The sequence below is a fragment of the Pieris brassicae genome, chromosome 8, assembly GCF_905147105.1.
Source record: "Pieris brassicae chromosome 8, ilPieBrab1.1, whole genome shotgun sequence".
Lineage (NCBI taxonomy): Eukaryota > Metazoa > Arthropoda > Insecta > Lepidoptera > Pieridae > Pieris > Pieris brassicae.
This window is the reverse complement of record NC_059672.1, coordinates 1,231,698-1,252,909: the sequence shown is the minus strand read 5'-3', so window position 1 is coordinate 1,252,909 and position 21,212 is coordinate 1,231,698. Positions and strand designations below refer to the sequence as shown.

Here is a 21,212-nt window from a genome sequence, read left to right as displayed (position 1 = left end):
ACGCGTTTCGCCAAGATGTCGCTGAGTTAAGTAAAGGTCCAAAATAATTAATATCAATAAACTTAATTAATATGTTGACCACTTGCAGAGTTGACGTTTTGCAATACCGAGCATAAAGTTTCCAAAGAAAAATGTGATAAGATTATATTTTCTTATAATGAGTTGGGATTTTATTTGTTTCATTCGTATTATAATAAAATAACATAGAAAAATTGTTGTTTGTTCATTCTCCTAACTCGGAACAACGTTCATATGTTTTCTAAAAACCTAACATCATAAATGATAAGTTGCGGCCTTATAAAATTGCATAGCCATTGTTCAAAGAATCAATTCCCGAGTTTTATTGTTTAATTTCTTTTGAAAGCGTGGATATTTCCGCGCATTACAACAAAACTAACTTCGTCGTACACCACCTAACTTTTGCATTGAGGAATTTATTTTAAAATCTACGCAAAAAAGTTGCCAAAAATATTTCAAATTGAAATTGCGTCATAAAAGCCATTTTTTGTTCTATAAAGGGGTTTATTCAACCCCAAACAATAGAAAAAAACCTTCACGAAGGTCGCATATTGTCAATAGAAAAGAAAAGCGTTTGTCTAAAACAAATGAACGGAATCATATGGTGTTTTTGAAATATTTGGCAAGACACATTGAACAGTGAACATCGGAGAAAGAAAAACGACCATGATAATCACATTTTGCATAAAGAAATATAATTTGAATTAACACATTAACAGTGGCTCATACAAATCCAAATCGTGTACAAATCTAACAATTATTTATAAGATTAAAGTTTTTTTAAAGACAGTTACATTGACAGACGAAGTTTTCAATTCATAGGTAATAAACTAATTTTATAATGTATTAATTGTGACGGTCTTCGGGCAGGGCTCTAGGATTTAAAAAAAAACGTAAGTAAAATCTATATTCCTAACAATGATATAGTAATCGCAAACGAAATATAATTTCGAATGCACAGTAGTTGTGCTAAATCTAAAAAGTATATTAAAATGTTAAAATCGTCTATTTATCTATCCAAAAGTCAATATTTGAAGGAAGGCACCATCTAGATCAAGCGCTTGCGTCAAAGTTGATAGTTAAAAGAATTTGATTAATAAATTTTTATTAATGTTTCAGTATACAGCCAAATGCAAGAATATGGTGGTGATAAAACTATTGACCATCGCGAAGGCACTGAGGGAAGGGAAAGAGGACAAGAAGGCCTCCATGGAAAGCATTCCTATACCGTGATACAGAAACACTATGGTCAGTGAGCTGTGGTTGAATTCACTTTTTTTCGATTTGCTTTGCGATTTTTTTTATTTTTTTTTATGGCTTGTATATAAAATAAAAGGACGATCTCGATTATTGATGATTGATGCTAATGCATAAGAACTGCATGCAGTTATGACCAAAAAACTTATATAACCTTGTAATATTGTGTACAGCGGAAACATTTTTTTCTATAAGCAAGGACACCTGTTACGAAACTGATTCTCTCAGAATTGACGCTCCACGGCGACCACTCTATTGAGATTGAAATTTATGTAGGGAATATTTCAGTAGACACGTATATGCACAGAACTGAGTGCAATGTGGTTCCATAGTCCTCATAAAGAGAGATGATGTCCAACATGACTAATGTTCTGCGAATGACTAAATTTTCTTACTTAGCGACTATTGTAATTGTCGATACGGAAGCGACCTAATAGTTTTGGACTCTCGGAGCTTAAGACCTTTTTCAATCTACAGAAAAAGATACTACATCAAATGCCATCCAAGTGTATGTCTTGAATGTATTTTTTTTTTGCTCTACCAAAAAATAAGCAACTCTTTCATTTGGTTTCAGGTTCAAAGGAAGGTGACAAAACAAGCTATGGCAGAGTAACTTCTGGGGGCTATGATTCATCTAGCCAACAGTGTCAAAACACTAGGTATTTACTTTTAATTTATATGGAAATAGTTAAAACATTAATGCCCTTATAACAATGTTATTTTAGATACATCAACTCGTCAGTGCCTACGTTTAGCTCTCCACCACATTCGCCATTAGTTGGTGTGGTGTTCCATCCATCCTCTCCTAACTACAGCCGATCAACCATGACTGAGCATCTAAACCCTGATAGAAGATCGCAAAGTACATGGTCTGTTTCCAACCAAGAACCGATTGGTACAGGCGCTAAGAAAAAAATTGTAAAAAGCCACGAAAAGCGAAACGTCTGCAGTGCTGATCCACGATATCACGAAAGATATAAAGACTCCAGTACCGAAACGGAACCGAACAGAAAACATGATCGTAATCTAAGAGCCGATTCTACAACAAGTTTAGATTTCTTCGCTGAAGGTGAGCGAATGGTATCGGAGCTTTGTAATATACCTGATCCATCTAAAATCGATATGAATACTAAAAATATTCAAAAAGGAAGTCAGCAAGAAGAGGACAAAAAATCCAGTGGCTCTTCAGAAACTTTGTTGACAGCTTTAGATAAAATTATTATTCATGATCAAATACCTGTACAAATCGTGCAACTAGCAATTGAGGCATGTACTGACGCTGAAAATATAGCTATCGCTCATCACAATCGTCCCTGTTTTAAAAATATACACTCGATTTGTGCAAAAACGCGCTCAAATGTACAAAAACCAGATAGTGCCGTTGCTAATTTGCATTCTCAGGGCATTCCGTGGGTAATAAAAAACTTTATATTTTCTTTTGTCAGAATCTTAGATGGTTGGAAAGGCGTCAAAGAACTACTAAGTGAAAAACATGACAGTTTTTCTAGAATTGAAAATAAATATTATAGTCCCAACATCAGAGAATGCTTTGTTCAATGGCAAGCAATAACAAAGGAAATGCTAACTCATATTTATAAAACCTTTAAATGCCTTGATCAAGGATTCACTATGGAACAAAAGAGTTTTACACACAATTATTATGCTACTAACTCCGCAGCGCCTCGTCATCAAAATCAAGGCAAATTTCAGCCAATTAAAACGCATGTAAGCACCCCAAGAACTATTAATACTTCTCCACAACCATATAATACTGTCCAACCTCCATGGATGCAGAGCCAAAATCAGGCACAGATTCAAAACTTTAACGAGAATCCATGGCCATCTAGACCAAACGTCAGCTACAAAAAGTTTCCAGTTGTTCCACCTCCAAGTACACAGAACTTTTATCCTTTAAACGACCAAAGTGAAATAGATTATCAAAAGACATCGTATAAATGTGATCCCTATAACGTAAGAGAAGCGAAGCCCCGTCAATCTTGGACTATAACAAACGTTCCCGACTTTAGAAATTTAGACAGCATGTGTCACACTGACCACCGAGATTTGTACACTCAGTTGCGGCATAAAATGGATGCAGAGCTTGGCAAAGCTCCCGGACAACCAATTTTTGGAGCGATGCCTTGTGATTTAATGCAACGAAGAGACATGGAATTAAAAGCTAAAATGATACCTTTAAGTCACGTAGAAAAAACTTTAATACCTAGTATGGCTACAGCGGCTGATATGAAAAACTATGTACAAAAAAATAACAGCTGTGGTGACACAAAGGATGACACGGATTTTTTTGCGGCGTGGGGTCAGATGGTACAAAAAGAATCTAACGATTTTTTAACTCATCACACTCACAACATTCAAGTTCCATCTAATGTTGTAACGCTCTCGAGCAATATCTCTGGCCCCGTACAATTTATTGATAATGAAAACGATGAGTTCCATGAAATGTCAAAAGTTTATATGAAACCTGGAAGTTACAAGGTACCTATAAAACCAGCTGATCCATTATCTTCATTCTCCCAAAGTGGATCTCAAGAATTAGGCTTTGATAGTGCGAGTATAATTGAAGATTCTTTAAAAATAAATGGCCAATTTTCACCTGTGACATTGGCACCTCAGCCAAAATATAATATCGAATCTTGGCCATGTTTAATACCAAGACGTGCTGATGATATCTTCAACGAAGAACAAAAGCTTAGGAATTTGGTACCTCCATTAGAAATGAGGAGCGTTGATTGTCTTGATATACTCAACTCCATGACATCGGATCGTGCGTGGGAGGCTGCAAAGCAATCGGCGCCTAAACTTATGGATTTTCTTCATGACGACAGTAAATCAGACACAGCAAGACTATATGATGCTTTAGGTTTATGTACAATTGACGAATTTTCAAATGATGATAAGAAAATCCATATGAATTTTGAGAAAAATGACATTTGGCCAATAAACTCGTCCTTCAATCAATATATATCATCCGGATCACAATTATGGGAACAAAATGTCGTGAGACATGATTACAGTCAAAGCTTGTTTAATGAAGATATTACAAAATTTTCCGATACGGAACAAAAGAGTGACTTTGACAATATTCAAAATTACGTAAATAAAAGGAACGAGTCTAAGGAAATTAAGTGTGTGAATTTTGATCAAACAGGAAATTGCGTCAGAGATGACAGTCATAAGAAATTTACAACTAAGTCCAAAGTGGGTGTTTCCGGAATGTGGTATCATCCAAAAAAGAAGAAGCCGATACCGTCAGCATCAGTAAAAAAGTTTGAAATCATAATAGCGAAATTATCCACGCTTAACGAAGCCTCATTTATTCAGCATGATATGGATATAAAAACGGTATGATAATTACAATTTTAATAGTTGTAGTGCCTATTCAGGACAACCCGTTAGTAGCCTTAAATTGATATTTGAACTACTTAATTACCTTTATAATTATTACATTATATTATTCAATGTTTTTCAGGCACCACGATTTTATGAGGTCGTTAAATATCCAATGTGCTTACATGATATTTTAACTAAATTGAAAAACTCCTCGTACACAGAAATCGATCAAGTTATACAGGATTTTAGACGGATTTTCAATAATGTTAAGCTTTATCTTAAGGTATTGTTTATGTACTAATTTTATTTAAACATAGCAATGAAATTGTATTAGAAAGTATTTAGAATTTTTTTAACCCACATAGTATTTTTTTTTAATGTGTGCGAGTACTATTGTTGTACACGCACACATTTTATGACCTTATTTTTTTCGGGAAATGATCTACTATATACAACGTTACAGAAATTGGTTAAATAAAGTTAAATTAGATAAAGTTTAACAAAAGGCTTTGATTACCATAGACATGAATACAAATAATACAATTATTTCATCTTACCTTATTACTACTAAGATTAGTACAGAAGTTCATTAATTATAATAGCATTATTACTATCATTGTTATCGATATAATATTTTTTTGTTATTAATGGCTTCGAATCAACCGTGGTAGGGACAAGAAATCATGTAACGGAAAAATGTGACGCGTAACCGAAACATGTGACGGTATTTTTTTCCAACGCCGATAAAGAAGTTTCACTTCAATAATTAAAAATAATAAAAAGAAAACAAATTTAAGAAAGTTTGGTCCCTGTGGCAATGTACCTTTAACGATGGCAGCATTTCCTCGCTGTACTTATATGTCCAGCGAGGGAAACACCAGCTCACCATTTTGTTTGGGTAAATCATAATTTAAGCTAAATATGAATGTAAACGTTTCCATTCGTTACAGAGTTATCCGGATACCAGCATGAAAAAAAATGTTAGTAAAGTTGCAGTAGAATTTGAAAATCTATTGAACGAGGAATTTCCAATAAAAATGGATACAAAGAAACCTTTAGATGAGTGCGATACTAATAAAACACGTGACAAAGAAAACGATATTAAGAATAATCTTGAAGACACTAAAACAGACTAAGTAAATTTTCAATTGGGAATAGCCGTTACAAATTGTAGTGTTTATCTATCCAAGGATGCCGTTTTGGAAAACATATTAAGATTTTCTTTATTTATTTACAACTTTTCATCTAAGCTTGTACAATATGTAAATCTAAATGATTTAAGAAACATCTAGTCACTAATTATTTTTATACAAATGTCAGTGAAGTTATCAGAACTAAATGCTTGAGGATGTAGAAGTTCTTGCCAATATTTTTCGAGTGGATTTTATCATCCCGGTCAGGGATTAATTTCATTTCTCTTAATTGTTCTTCTCTTTCATCATTAGATTTTAATTTCGTTTTATAATTATTATTATACTTATTATCGTATCTCATTTTACTTAGTACATTTGTTAATTTTTAAATGAAAATCAAATTTAAGTTGCATTAGTCGAGTTGTTTGCTTACAAATTAGTATTCCATGCTTAGCTTAGCTGAGACTACCACTATGTTTATATCTGTATCTGTGATGTATATTTAGGTTAAAGATGAATTAAAATCGCAATGTACTCTGTATAAGTTGGATTAATAACGTGTAAATAAAGATACAAAAGAATTTTAAAAATGTGACAGTTTTTCGCTTTTGAGACTGGAAAGTAAAAATTCTTTCACGTAGTTTGGGTTGTCTTGAAACTGTTTTCTATTTGTTTGCAATGCTCTTCGTTGGTATAATTTTTTAATAATTTTTGATTGAATTTTATCTGCCGTAGAGGTTAAGCGAATCTTCAGGCGTCAGTTTCGGTATTTGATTATCATTATTGTAACTTTCGGTTGGTCAAACGTCGAGCTTGTTAATTTTAAGTATTCATTAAGTCATGATTTTATTATTTAACTTATTTATCTAAAATTATGGCAAGGAACTCGTACGGTAATAAATGAGTGAATTCGTAGTTATTTTTTATTGTTAACGCATTGTTGAACGAAACGACCACAGTTAAAACATTACAATTATTATCGCAAATACACCTTTACTTTTTATTATTAATATACAGGTACCTTTATATTATATACCAAATACTATTCGAAATTCATAGTTATTTCCAAGGTAGCCTAAAACTCTTAAGCCCTCTTATATAAATATTTTTAATGATAAAAAGTTGGACTGTACTTAAGATACGTAATTGATAGCTTATATGAAGAAATTACTAGGAAATTGTTAACGAAACAGTAAATTTGCAAAACATAATGGAAAACCTAAGTTTAAATTACAAATAATTGTAATAAATTTTCAAATAGTCTTAATAAACAAATTAATTCCTGTTGGGCATGGCCATGGGCCACACTTTGGGAAACACTGCGTTACAACATATTTATGGTGGCCTCATTCGCACTTGGTCTCGTAATTGGTCCGTTGTGGGTTAAGTCCTGGCTAATTTAGCCAGCCTAACTCCTTCCAGAAGCACAGAATTCTTCTGGGCACTTCACAGGCTTCACAGAGCGACCTCACTGTTCCGAGGATTATTGTATTAGCCACAGCCTCGATATCCAGGACTACGTGGGTGACGGGCCAGCAGGCATCATTCCGGAGCCTCTTCTCGCAAGCTCCTTGGCAGCATCATTGCCGAGAAAACCCCTGTGTCCCTTTATTCACTGCAAGGTAACTCTGTTGGTTAGAGTTATTGCCTCCAGTGTTTCGTGATACTCCCGTATTAGTTTGGTGTTTGTCTTTTTGTTTTCGAGCGCCATCAGCATGCATCACGGATGCACTGTCGGATATGAACTTAATGCAAAAGTCATTAATTCCTAACCGCTGCACGGCTGTGGCTGCTTCGGTTAGAGCAACACATTCACATTGAAAGATCGTACTCTGTGTGCCTTAGGGTACGGTATGTTGATGTTGAGATCAAGAGAGAATATGCCAGCGCCTGAGCCACACCCTGTTTTTGATCCATCAGGATCAAGGATTCACAGGATTCAAATGGAAGTATATCTGAGGCGTCGAGCTGGTCTCACCTAAGTAGGCCTATAATGAAAAAAATCTTCAATGAAAGACTCTGAAAAGAGCTCCATTATGGGAATGCATATAATATATTGTTCTACTAACAAAGTAATTTTTTTAATTATGAAAGTAGCGATATTTGTCTTATCAGTTTCCTGTCAGTCATAAAATTCATAAAACAAGTCTCGCTTATCAGTAACGGGACGATATGTGAACAACGAAAGTATTACGCATCGGTTTTATAAAAAAATTATCTTTTTCTTAAAAGTTCAAAAGTGAGACTTACAATCGAGCCTACACAATAATTATGACTAATGAGTAATATTTTGACTTAATTTTCTATAATACTAATGAATAGGTTAAACTAAGGTAATGTGCATTAGTTCAATCTTAGTGTTCTATAAAAAAAATCAATGGCTCTACAACCTTTATAGGTCTGGGTCTCAGATTTTTTGTATCGTTTCGTGATTTATCTATAGGCAAGTAGGTGATCAGCCTTCTGTGCCTGACGCACGCCATCGACTTTTTGGGTCTAAAGCAAGCCGGTCTCCTCACGATGTTTTCCTTCACCGTTCGAGCGGACGTTAAATGCGCACATTGAAAGTCCATTGTGCACATTGGTGCACAGCCGGGGGATCGATCTTACGACCTCAGGGATGAGATTAGCGTGCGAAGCCATTAGGCCAACTTTAAGTTAAGTAAGCTCTGTTTATCACACTCGGTTTTTTGTATTCCTGTTTTATGTACATCCACTAGATTTCATAGATATTTAAAGGCTAAAAAGTTATGATCGACTTTTCTTAAGCAATATTTTTATGATAGTGTTCGTTATTGCTGAATATTTTGATTTAGGAAGAGAAAACATATGTAAGTGTATCTGCTAATGAATGCCTTATTATGATACCACACGATTAGCCCACTATAGCTATGTCCTTACTGATAAATGCTTCTCGACTTTTTAAACATTTAATTGAGGGATTTGCTTTCCAACCGGAATATTATATAAACGAAATTTCTCGAAACCAGCTTCGTCATACGTCATGAAAATTATTATACGGTAATGATTGAAAGAGATAAAAATATGTTCATTACAACATTAATTAGAAAGAAGATACAACTGTTTTCACTACGAAGTTATTGATGGGGGTTTTAGGGTAAGTTAAAAGTAAATTATATAAATAAGCTTCTAATTTTGTAATTGACTGCCAGTTCTCAAATCAAGGGTGTAGAACGGAAGAGAAGAACTGGCAATAAACTCTCCGCCACTCTTTTTAATCGCCAAGTTTTTTTAACTACACACCGTTTGTAAGGAGCTGCAACCATTACACCATGTTCCACATGACATCAGCAGGAGGTATGGTGAAATAGGAGCACGCACTTACATTCTCATGGGATGAGCCATATCACTAGAGCTTCGTAGGGATTTAATAAAATTCGGTTTACGCATAATGAACACCATAATCGTAAATGGAAATAACCATTTTGCTGAGTATTGGGTAAGGTCCGACACCTTCCAGGTTCATCAGACTACAATTCCACCTTACTCTCGACCCCATACTCTCCCCCCTTACTATTAATGGATATCAAAAGGTTTTCTGTAAATTTTATAAATATAACTTAATTTTTTTATATAAAACGGTAAATAAATAAATAAACTTTAGTTAATATGGTGAAAAGTGTGATCTCAATTTATACTAATTGTATAAAGAATATTTGTTTAAGCGCGCTTATATTAAGCTAAATGATTAATTCTTGTTCATTTTTCCAGTCACGCATGGGTTTAAAGGAACTACAGGACACTTTTCCATATATTATTTTATATAAGTGTGCTCAAAGGTTTAGTTTTATCATCGTACATTACGATTTCCACCCCTATCAACCCCTCAATGTAGGTTTTTCCATAACTGAGGCGCTAATAGCTATGTGTAACCTGCTCAAGTGTGTATAAACCAAGTGAACCCAGTCCATAAAGATGAACTGATTCTTAAAAGACTGGCATGCGTTCAATTATCTATAGGTCGCGGTATAAATTATCTGGGCGTCTTTCGTTTACAATAAACAAATAAAAAAAGGTATTAGTAGATGTACACGGAACTAAGATTGCGGTTCGTCCAATGACTTGCTCAAATAATGAATTTCTCTTAATGAAATGCAATTGTTCCGGAGCTCAACAGATTGATTTTAGGTGAAAGCAACTAAATGGAAAGGTCTGGATAAATTTCATTATGATGTTGTCGAGTGAGCATGCGGCTGTGTCTGCGCCGAAAACATTTTATTATTGCGTAATTTACTTTCGTTTGTGTGATGTGAGAGAAATTGTATAATGTAAGTGAGCAATTAGTGTGTTTAAAGTGAGTATGAAGTTACATTTTTAAAGTAAATAAATCTTAAAATACTTGCAGTTTAGAGATTTATTTGTCGCAATTATATTTTTTAGCCAGGTCTAGAAAAATGCGACTTTATTTATATCATTTATGTCAGAAGCGATGTCGTTTTTAAACAATATTTAATGTTTAAGACCAATCAATGACTTGCATGTAGAATAAATTTTTAATGAAGCCCGTTCATTCCCAATCTTTTTTCTTGTTGTCCATCAGGACAAGGGGATATCAATCCCCTCGGAAGCCCTTCACGGGTAAAGGTCTCCTTCAGCTGTTTTTAAATACCCATGGATTTCGTCTCCATTCGCTTTCTTCTAACACTTCAATATCTTCTATCGACATCTAAAAAAAGGTGGACAAAAGATACGCAAGAGACTGGCAAATCCGAGTTTACACACTGATTATTGGCCCAAAATAATATTGCTTTTTTGTTGTTAATTTTAGTAAACTTTTGTTGTTAATTTTAGTAAACTTTTGTTGTTAATTTTAGTAAACTTTTGTTGTTAATTTTAGTTTACTGAATAACATGCGTCATAAAATTATAACAGTATTTATTTAACTGTTCAAATTTAAACTGTTATTCAAAATATCTCACATCAACCTTTTATTGATTAACTAAACAAGATTAATTAGATAACTAGAGTATATAGTAAATATAAATACGGTGAATGACAAAGTTTATTTACAAAATTAATCACAGTCAACACACCCACAAACAAGGTTGTAATTAAAGATTAGATACACTTTTGTTAATTGATGTAAAATATATATGAAAATTCTTCGTTTTGAGTCGCTTTAATTAATATCTTAATTATATATCACTGAACTCCTATTAAACGGCTGGACCGATCTGAATGTTTTTTTGCATACGTTTGGGTGACGCCCTGCATGGTTTAGATTCATAATACGCCCGGCAGATGTCGCTGCAGTCTAGGTTATTTATCTATACAGGAATTAAACAGTTGATGTTGACATAAGTCTTATGTGCATATGTTCGTAATTAAACTCCTAAACGGCTGGACAGACTTTGATGTTTTTTACATGTAATTTACATTATATTATTGTTTGTTTCCGTCTGTGAATCAGGGGCCTCCTGGTTCAATGAATAATTGAACAAAAAACAATAAAACTTTAAATACTTTCGATTTCAATATTTTTTTACACATATCTTCTATATAGTCTACTGTCTGTCGGACTATAGACTTTTGTTATTATAAAAGCTTTATTTTACTTAGTTTTCTTAGGTTTTAATTACTTCCTTTCAGATTATTAGGTACAGGTAGGTATTAGGTACGAATGTACATGTTATGCATTTTAAAATTTGTAACATTATTTATTTACGGAGAATCTCCGACATTAGTAAAAAATACTTTATAGGTATTGAAAAATTATTGATTGAAGTAGGTAATGAAAGATTTTTTAATCAGTCCAGGAATATTTAGCTTGATTATTATGAATTATTTAAAAAAAAACAGAAATTCAAAATGCTAAACTTTCTTCTATAATATTAGAAAAGAGATTTATTTGCCAGAACCACCATACATAAGATTTGACGTAGTTTTGTTTTGTGGTAGAAAAATAATTTCATTTTTTGAAGTTCCGACTAGGATAGACAATGCGTAAAACAATATTATATTATTGCATTTTTGTAAGGTATCCCCTTTTTTGATAATTGTTATTTAATCTATGTCAGTCAGTGAAGATGCAGCTTTCTAATGGTGAAAGAATTTTTGAAATCGGTCCAGTAGTTTTGGTTTTTTACAAAACAATGTTCCGTCTTTATTAAATTAGGATAGCTATATAGACATATAAACTAACGTCCTTTTGAATAAATTCCTTTAATTTTAATATTAATTTGTCTTTTTCCAATAATTTGTAACTTCCAATAGGGAACTCGATCCTTAGGTTTTGATATATACAGTCCGCTCAGTATCCGTAGCGCTGATGTCGAAATGATCAACTCAATATTAGTCGGAATCCAATCGATATTGCTATTTGGAGTATAGTTTTTATTATATAAAACCCATATTGTGAATGTATGTTTTGGCAGTCGCAATTTTGCCCCATAATACTTGCCAACGCGAATTACAATACCTTTTTTAAACAAAAGTCTAATCCTTACACGTACTATGCTAGTGGCTTTATTATATTAAAACGCAAGAGTGAACGTCCTTCTAAATATATGACACATACTTGACTTATATTTTAAAACAACAGCAGTTAAAACACTATAATATAATTATTTTCACCCCGAACATATTAATTTTAGATGTTCTGGCGGACAGTACTGCTTGGAGCCTTCGTGACGTCAGTGTCTGGTCATGGGCGGGTACTACGGCCTCCCGGTAGAGCTTCCATGTGGCGTGTGGGGTTCAACAGCCCACCGAATTATGATGATGACGGCCTCAATTGCGGCGGTTTCGATAGACAATACAGGACAAATCGGGGAAAGTATGTACTCAAATGTTTTGTTCTTTTCTTCATATGCAAAACGACATGAGGGTGAAAAAGACATCACTATATTTATAACGTATGAATAAGTGTATTAGTCCTGTATTACCACGTGGGGCTAGCACGTTTCTGCGTGTTTAATTATTTATATAATAATAATAAATCATTGCTTAGACAGAAAGTGGTACCTATATTCAGATTGATTAATTATTAAAAAAAAACACCGCACCACAGTCAGTCAAATTTATTATCATAATGTTGTAATAATAAAAACGGTTAAAGAAAACACTTTTTACTTAAGTTTATAATAATACATAGCTTCAATCCGATAAAAAGTGTTTTCTTTAAATGTATAAAAGTTATGTTAATAAAAGACAATACTATGAAGAACGTTTAAATAATTTATAATTGTTGTCAAAACTTATGTTCTAAAACGGTGTTTCCCAACGATTTTTCTGCCATGTCCCACCTTAGGCTTCCTAAAATTCTATGATTCTAATAATATACATAAGTTTTCATATTTAAAAAAAACTATTCACTGAAAACGTTTACGTTTTAGGAAGAAATAACTAAAAACTTATAATGATAACCTGAAATTCCAATTCCAAATAATTTTAATAAAGATTTTATCGATTTACTGAGATCCTTGCGCTTGATGCTTGCTGCACAGAGATTTTATATCGGGTTCCAATTTGGTAACTTCAGTCTCAAGTCACCACGTTGTGTTTAATCAACTTTAACAAACAAATTGCACTGGTCTATACTCTAAACTTTAAAGGAACCTTGCTTTTAAAAATAACAATGAACGAGTATATATAAAATCTATATACAATGTGATCCTTATGTAATCCTAATAATAGCAATTATTGTTTCACTGAGAAGCAAACTACAACTAGTTACGTAGACGGTTATATAAACCATAAAGCAACTAATAAAAAAGTAGCGTGTGTTTTAATCTAACATTAATTAAGTTACATGTTATATATTTTAGTAAATAATTAGAAGTGTAAAGCCAATGTAAAAACGAAAGCCACAATGAACACTTTAGTTTTTCCCACACTAAATTGTAATTATAACACTCTGTCCAAAAAGGTCGAATATACTTGTATCGAAGTGTCACTTAGATTTAAAAAAGGTTAGTTTTTTGTTACCATCGCAACCCCTAGTTTTATGTTATACGTTCAAATTTTAAGGGTCTGTTTCACAATGTACCGATGAATTCTACATAAGTTCCAAATAAGCTATTTATTACTTATTGTTAGGATAAACACTATTGTTGCGTTTCACGACTGTCAGATAGCGCAATTCGTCGTAAGTTATGAGTCCGATGAAACGCAAAGTTTCTTATTCGGAACTTTTATCTTCCAAGTAATTTATGTGTTGCATAGCTATTTGGTACTTTGTCTATACATCGTGAAACAGAACCTAAATGATTAAGGCTAGTTGACACCCAGATTCACAAAGTGTGTCAACATCAACCGCGACCGAAACTAACTCGTGGAAGTAATTTACATAATTCGACATTTCGTGTTCTTTAAGTAATGAAAATCACTCGAATCAGTGCAACAGTTCAAGCGTTTACGCTAAATCGATTTCGCTGAGACGAGGTAGAGATGAAATCTTATTGGTGAAACGTATTTTGATTTTGAACCCTCACCATCTCATAACATAGCCGTATTAGGTATTACTTACTTAATGTATCTAATATTGAAAGAAAACAATTTTTTAACCTAATTAAAGTTATTATTTTATTAATTTCTTTCAATGTGTAAAAGTTATGTTAACCAAAGACTATGTATCTAATAATTCCTTTCGTAAATGTTTCAACCATTTTGTATGTATATTATGTAATCCATCTTTGGCTATATCTTTAGTATTATTGTGTTTGTTATATATATTTTATGTAAGCTGTATCATAACGATTACGAAATAAATAATTGGTACCAGTGCATGTTTATTTACAGCTAAATATTATTTTTGATGATTTTTTTCTTTAGCAAAAATTTCTGCAATTTTTTTTGTGTTATCTTAATTGTATTTTAAACACTTGTATTTACTTCAATTGTCATACATTGATTTTGTGAAATTTGCAGTAGATCCTGTGGTAAACTTTAATAAATAAATAAATTAAAAAACTCTTTCAGATGCGGGGTCTGTGGTGACGCATACGATATGAGGCCCCCTCGCACCCACGAATTAGGAGGCACATATGGTAAGGGCACGGTAGTTGGCACATATAGATCTGGGCAAATCTTGGAAGTAACAGTCGAGATCACCGCCTTCCACAAAGGCTATTGGTACTTCAAAATCTGTCCAGATCCCAAAAGGGAGACCCAGAGGTGCTTCGACAAGTACCCTTTACATCTAGAAGATGGTGGAGTACATTACTACCCAACGAAGGGAGGAAAACATAGAACGCGTTATCGCCTACCTAACGGGCTTTCGTGTGACCATTGCGTTTTACAATGGCGATATGTAGCTGGTAATAACTGGGGACGATGTGACAATGGAACCGAGGGTGTTGGTTGTGGAAATCAAGAGACCTTTGGAGCCTGTTCTGATATATCCATCTCTCCGTTTAGATATCTTGACGCGGAGAGTATACCGTTGGATATTAAGTCTGCAGAAGGTGAGATTTTTTTTTATATTTATGTAATCTGAAATTTACTTTAATTTAAAAAAAAATGCGGGAAATTAGTCCACCAACCGTTTACATTACATTTGTTTCTACGGGAATAGAATCTACTATAATCTAATAGCCTACACAAATCAGTCAGCTAAATAGACATATCTCAACTCTAATTCGATTAAATACAGTAAAACAATAATATCAAAACTTGATTTCCCGTAATATTCCATTTTGTCATGGTCCAGTTACTATATTTCTCAACCCGGACAATAATAGCTCAGTTAAGTTCTAACTGAACCTTCAGACACATATTGAATTAACCACAGAGGTATTTGTTGAATCCTATGGCACCAATGGGCTACTATGTGCGCATTTGACATTCGCTCGAACAGTGAAGGAAAACATCGTAAGAAAACCGGCTTAGACCCAAAAAGTCGACGGCGTATGTCAGGCACAGGAGGCGTTTCACCTACTTGACAATTAGATTGACAAATAATCATAAAACAGATACAAAATCTGATTCCCAGTCCTATAAAGGTTCTAGAGACTAAAAATTTCCTATCACATTGTATAACAAGTTGGATTTGACGCGAATAAAAAATACACTTAATAAAACACGAAACAGATAGAAAAACGTAACTTCTTTCACTAATCCGATTAAATCGATAAATGTGTTATGAACGTCGCAATGACTACAAATTTCTCCATTCAAGTTCCTAAGCATGTTCAAAGGTCTACCAGTCAATATTGATGCTTGCAACTTTCATTAGAAACGCGTTTAAAATATTTATAGCGAGAAAGTAATTTTGCGTATAAGGTAATTCGTGTTTATCACTTTGTTCGTCTAAACACTGAGAATCGTCCACTCTTGGATATTCCGTAGCCAAAACATTTTCCACCTACTAGCTTTGGGTCTACCCGCAATTTTGCGGTATGGTCTTTCAAAGTCGATTCTGCTGGTTAGAGAAGATTTCGCCAAGACACTTTCCACTGCTTGATAGTATGGACACGGTCTCCTTTTTTGAATGGTAACATTCAACTGTATTGCGATTTCTTCAACAGAAAATTATTAATGATCATGTCTAGTAACAATAACCTATGTGATTAGCCTCGAAACGCTAAGAAAATATTTTGATGAGGCCTTTGTCGAAGCACGTATATACATATAACTGATAGATTACATTATATTACTTTAGGCATATTTACTTTATATTTAACATGAAGGCTAAATAGCATTAAAGGCTTTTTTATTTTATTATTATTTATTATGCCGTTCGCTTACAATAGTAAATATATAATATAAACAATAATAGTTATATTTTAGTCAATTTACATAGAACCATAATGAATTTTACATCAAAATTTTATTGAAGAATCGTACTACCTATAAAACCGTTTTCAATTTTATCGCGTTCATTTTGATGGACTATAAATAGTTTGTTTGCAAAGAAAGTGGTACATGCAGATTGATTACTTATAAAAACCGCACAATCGGCCATAAAGGCAAGCAAATGTCAAATTAATTATCATCATTAGAACAGTTAAATTTATAATTGTCAAGTTTTTTTTTAGTTTGTTTGCAAAGAAAGTGGTACATGCAGATTGATTACTTATAAAAACCGCACAATCGGCCATAAAGGCAAGCAAATGTCAAATTAATTATCATCATTAGAACAGTTAAATTTATAATTGTCAAGTTTTTTTTTTAGTTTGTTTGCAAAGAAAGTGGTACATGCAGATTGATTACTTATAAAAACCGCACAATCGGCCATAAAGGCAAGCAAATGTCAAATTAATTATCATCATTAGAACAGTTAAATTTATAATTGTCAAGTTTTTTTTTTAGTTTGTTTGCAAAGAAAGTGGTACATGCAGATTGATTACTTATAAAAACCGCACAATCGGCCATAAAGGCAAGCAAATGTCAAATTAATTATCATCATTAGAACAGTTAAATTTATAATTGTCAAGTTTTTTTTTAGTTTGTTTGCAAAGAAAGTGGTACATGCAGATTGATTACTTATAAAAACCGCACAATCGGCCATAAAGTCAAGCAAATGTCAAATTAATTATCATCATTAGAACAGTTAAATTTATAATTGTCAAGTTTTTTTTTTAGTTTGTTTGCAAAGAAAGTGGTACATGCAGATTGATTACTTATAAAAACCGCACAATCGGCCATAAAGGCAAGCAAATGTCAAATTAATTATCATCATTAGAACAGTTAAATTTATAATTGTCAAGTTTTTTTTTTAGTTTGTTTGCAAAGAAAGTGGTACATGCAGATTGATTACTTATAAAAACCGCACAATCGGCCATAAAGGCAAGCAAATGTCAAATTAATTATCATCATTAGAACAGTTAAATTTATAATTGTCAAGTTTTTTTTTTAGTTTGTTTGCAAAGAAAGTGGTACATGCAGATTGATTACTTATAAAAACCGCACAATCGGCCATAAAGGCAAGCAAATGTCAAATTAATTATCATCATTAGAACAGTTAAATTTATAATTGTCAAGTTTTTTTTTTAGTTTGTTTGCAAAGAAAGTGGTACATGCAGATTGATTACTTATAAAAACCGCACAATCGGCCATAAAGGCAAGCAAATGTCAAATTAATTATCATCATTAGAACAGTTAAATTTATAATTGTCAAGTTTTTTTTTTAGTTTGTTTGCAACGAAAGTGGTACATGCAGATTGATTACTTATAAAAACCGCACAATCGGCCATAAAGGCAAGCAAATGTCAAATTAATTATCATCATTAGAACAGTTAAATTTATAATTGTCAAGTTTTTTTTTTAGTTTGTTTGCAAAGAAAGTGGTACATGCAGATTGATTACTTATAAAAACCGCACAATCGGCCATAAAGGCAAGCAAATGTCAAATTAATTATCATCATTAGAACAGTTAAATTTATAATTGTCAAGTTTTTTTTTTAGTTTGTTTGCAAAGAAAGTGGTACATGCAGATTGATTACTTATAAAAACCGCACAATCGGCCATAAAGGCAAGCAAATGTCAAATTAATTATCATCATTAGAACAGTTAAATTTATAATTGTCAAGTTTTTTTTTTAGTTTGTTTGCAAAGAAAGTGGTACATGCAGATTGATTACTTATAAAAACCGCACAATCGGCCATAAAGGCAAGCAAATGTCAAATTAATTATCATCATTAGAACAGTTAAATTTATAATTGTCAAGTTTTTTTTTTAGTTTGTTTGCAAAGAAAGTGGTACATGCAGATTGATTACTTATAAAAACCGCACAATCGGCCATAAAGGCAAGCAAATGTCAAATTAATTATCATCATTAGAACAGTTAAATTTATAATTGTCAAGTTTTTTTTTTAGTTTGTTTGCAAAGAAAGTGGTACATGCAGATTGATTACTTATAAAAACCGCACAATCGGCCATAAAGGCAAGCAAATGTCAAATTAATTATCATCATTAGAACAGTTAAATTTATAATTGTCAAGTTTTTTTTTTAGTTTGTTTGCAAAGAAAGTGGTACATGCAGATTGATTACTTATAAAAACCGCACAATCGGCCATAAAGGCAAGCAAATGTCAAATTAATTATCATCATTAGAACAGTTAAATTTATAATTGTCAAGTTTTTTTTTTAAATAATTATGCACTTCTTTTACTTTACCCTCTGTACGTGTTTCTTTTTTTATTCTCCCATATTAGGGTTGCCTGGAAGAAATCGCTTGTAAGCGATAAGGCCGCCTGTTGCCTAATAACTTATGTAACCTACTTACTTTTTGTGTTTTGTTTGTATAATTATGTATATTATGCTAACAAAGTATAAATAAATAAATTGTTGTCAAACCTTATGATCTACTGTCCCACGCTATACGCACCTTGCCTTTAAAAATTTGATCACCTTCCCCTTGAAAGAATTACACGGCAGTGAACTATAGGAACTTCTAGGAAAGTGATTAAACAGTTTGATAGCAGGACGTAACAATTTTTTTAAGACATCGTGCTGCTACAATTGTTCCACAGCCGTGTTGAATCTCACGGTAGATAACGGTTGAATCGGTAGGTAACACTAAATGTTTTTAAACATTATATCAAATGACGCGTGTAAGTTTATGTAATCTCCCAATAAAGCCATAATCTTTATTGTCTTATAAATTTTATCCGCATACTATATATGCCTTTGATTGCTGCCTTCACCAGTTAATCGCGAAATAAAGATAATAAATATACTAAGAATTAACCTTTCAAAACAGATTTTATTTTTAATTTATTTGTATAATCGGTATTAAGAAAATCATATTGACGCATATTAGGAAGCTTATGTATTTAGCGATAGTTACATTTAATATATTATTATATTTCGCGGGAAAACATATAACATAGTATTCGAAATCATAGATAATATTTGTCGTCTATAGAAAAGAATTGTGAAAGTGTCTCACGCGCTTTGAACTATGACAAGCAACATTGTATTTAACTGGATAAATGACGATTTGACAAGTTGAAACTTTACTTGAAGTTCGTAAAGTTTATTAAATATTATACTTAAAAGTAGAAATAGTTTATTATCATAAATGATCATTTTAAAATTTTATAGGCCTCTTCAAGTTGCTACAAAAAGCAAATGTGGCGCCATTTACCACAAAACCTAAGAAAAAACCCAACAAGAAGAAAAACCGTAGACAACCTAGAAAAAGGAATAAGCGGAAAAGGAAAAAGGTAAGAACTTTGTAGTTTTCGTAACTAAGGGGAGGATGCTCACCTGATGTTAACTGATACTGCCGCTCATCGTACCAGAAGGCTCGCAAATACATTGCCTGCCTTTCAATAATTGAAAGTCTCTTTTCTCTCTTGAAGGACCCTGGTGGATTGAAAAACTGTGTACAGTTTGTGTTTCCACCACACCAACTTCCTTTATATTAAGAACATTTATACAATAAATAAAGTCAAATTGGTTCGGAAATACTTCAGTGGGCAGGTTCCACATAGTGGTGCAAATCCTCTCGTAACGTCCATCATTTTTTTTATTATGATAATCAAGAAAGGTTTTTTTTTCAGGTGGAGTCCATGGACTCGTGGTTCTCGAACTGGATTTAAGGGTTAACAGAGGAAATAAGTCTAGATATAATTTATCAATATTGAAATAAATACCAAAGTTTAAAATATTTTTATTGCGTTTTACTGCACCTGTAAACCTGTTTATTAAAGATTGTTGCAATAAGCTACTAACTTTATTTAATTTCTTGTTAAAGAGAATATCAAATGGCAATGAAATGGTAAATAATACTTTCGTGTAAACAATTCAGAGATTGTGGATCTATGTAATCGTAATGATGATACGCATGATACGATGATACATTGAAGACGGTAAATTTTTCTTTCAATGTATTAAAGGTGTTCAACTTCTACTTCTTCTATATCTTATATGTTCGCGGATTATTAAGAATAGACAAACAAATCTTATTGACCTATTATAAATACGAATGACACAACTAACACTACTACTACTACTTTGATATTGTTACTAAGACGCGTTGTCTGAAATGTTTGATTGATGTTCCTCGTTGATTTATTTATAATCCCTTGATCTGTGGGGGTTTTCTATCCGCTCTCAACTCATAACAATTTCTTTATAAGCTACATTTTTTCTAAATAAACAGTATATATCCTGTGTAATTAATACGATTATTTTATATAATATATCTTTTTGATTTTATAACATATGATTTTAAATGTATGTTTGACTTTATCGACATGAATACATTTCCTACTACCACAGATTACAGAATTATTTACGTGTTGTTGGTCATATGACACATATCTGTTTTTTTTTAAATCCCGGTAAAATGTACGCCGGTGGTGTCAGTTTCGAAACTTAGTGGTTTTATTAAAGCGTGAGAAATTTGCGATTTGTGAATTATTATTTTTGAAAATAAATAAAACTATTGCTAAAACAGTGAGTCATCAATAGTCATAGGGACATGACATTTCTAGTGCGTTGGCAATAATTGCCGAAGCCCATTTTGAAGAATTCATGACTCAT

General features: G+C 32.7%; 2 protein-coding genes across 4 annotated transcripts; both read left to right on the top strand.

The window, feature by feature from the left end:
- The first annotated feature begins 556 nt into the window (after positions 1 to 556).
- On the top strand, positions 557 to 6,351 carry LOC123713034. Of its 2 annotated transcripts, none has more exons than XM_045666513.1 (6): positions 557 to 840; positions 1,138 to 1,266; positions 1,850 to 1,934; positions 2,001 to 4,638; positions 4,766 to 4,909; positions 5,577 to 6,351. In XM_045666513.1, the coding sequence occupies exons 2-6, from the start codon at positions 1,149 to 1,151 to the stop codon at positions 5,760 to 5,762; spliced, it is 3,171 nt and encodes a 1,056-aa protein (XP_045522469.1). In that variant the 5' UTR covers positions 557 to 840; positions 1,138 to 1,148; the 3' UTR covers positions 5,763 to 6,351. The 2 variants fall into 2 exon arrangements, with proteins under 2 accessions (XP_045522469.1, XP_045522468.1); XM_045666512.1 differs by having other exon boundaries at positions 557 to 911.
- Positions 6,352 to 7,969: 1,618 nt separating this feature from the next.
- LOC123713035 lies at positions 7,970 to 20,334 on the top strand. Of its 2 annotated transcripts, none has more exons than XM_045666514.1 (5): positions 7,970 to 8,092; positions 12,374 to 12,555; positions 14,700 to 15,184; positions 19,767 to 19,888; positions 20,228 to 20,334. In XM_045666514.1, exons 2-5 carry the CDS (start codon positions 12,374 to 12,376, stop codon positions 20,264 to 20,266), a joined length of 828 nt encoding a protein of 275 aa, XP_045522470.1. In that variant the 5' UTR covers positions 7,970 to 8,092; the 3' UTR covers positions 20,267 to 20,334. The 2 variants fall into 2 exon arrangements, with proteins under 2 accessions (XP_045522470.1, XP_045522471.1); XM_045666515.1 differs by lacking the exon at positions 7,970 to 8,092 and adding an exon at positions 9,962 to 10,074.
- The last annotated feature ends 878 nt before the right edge of the window (positions 20,335 to 21,212 follow it).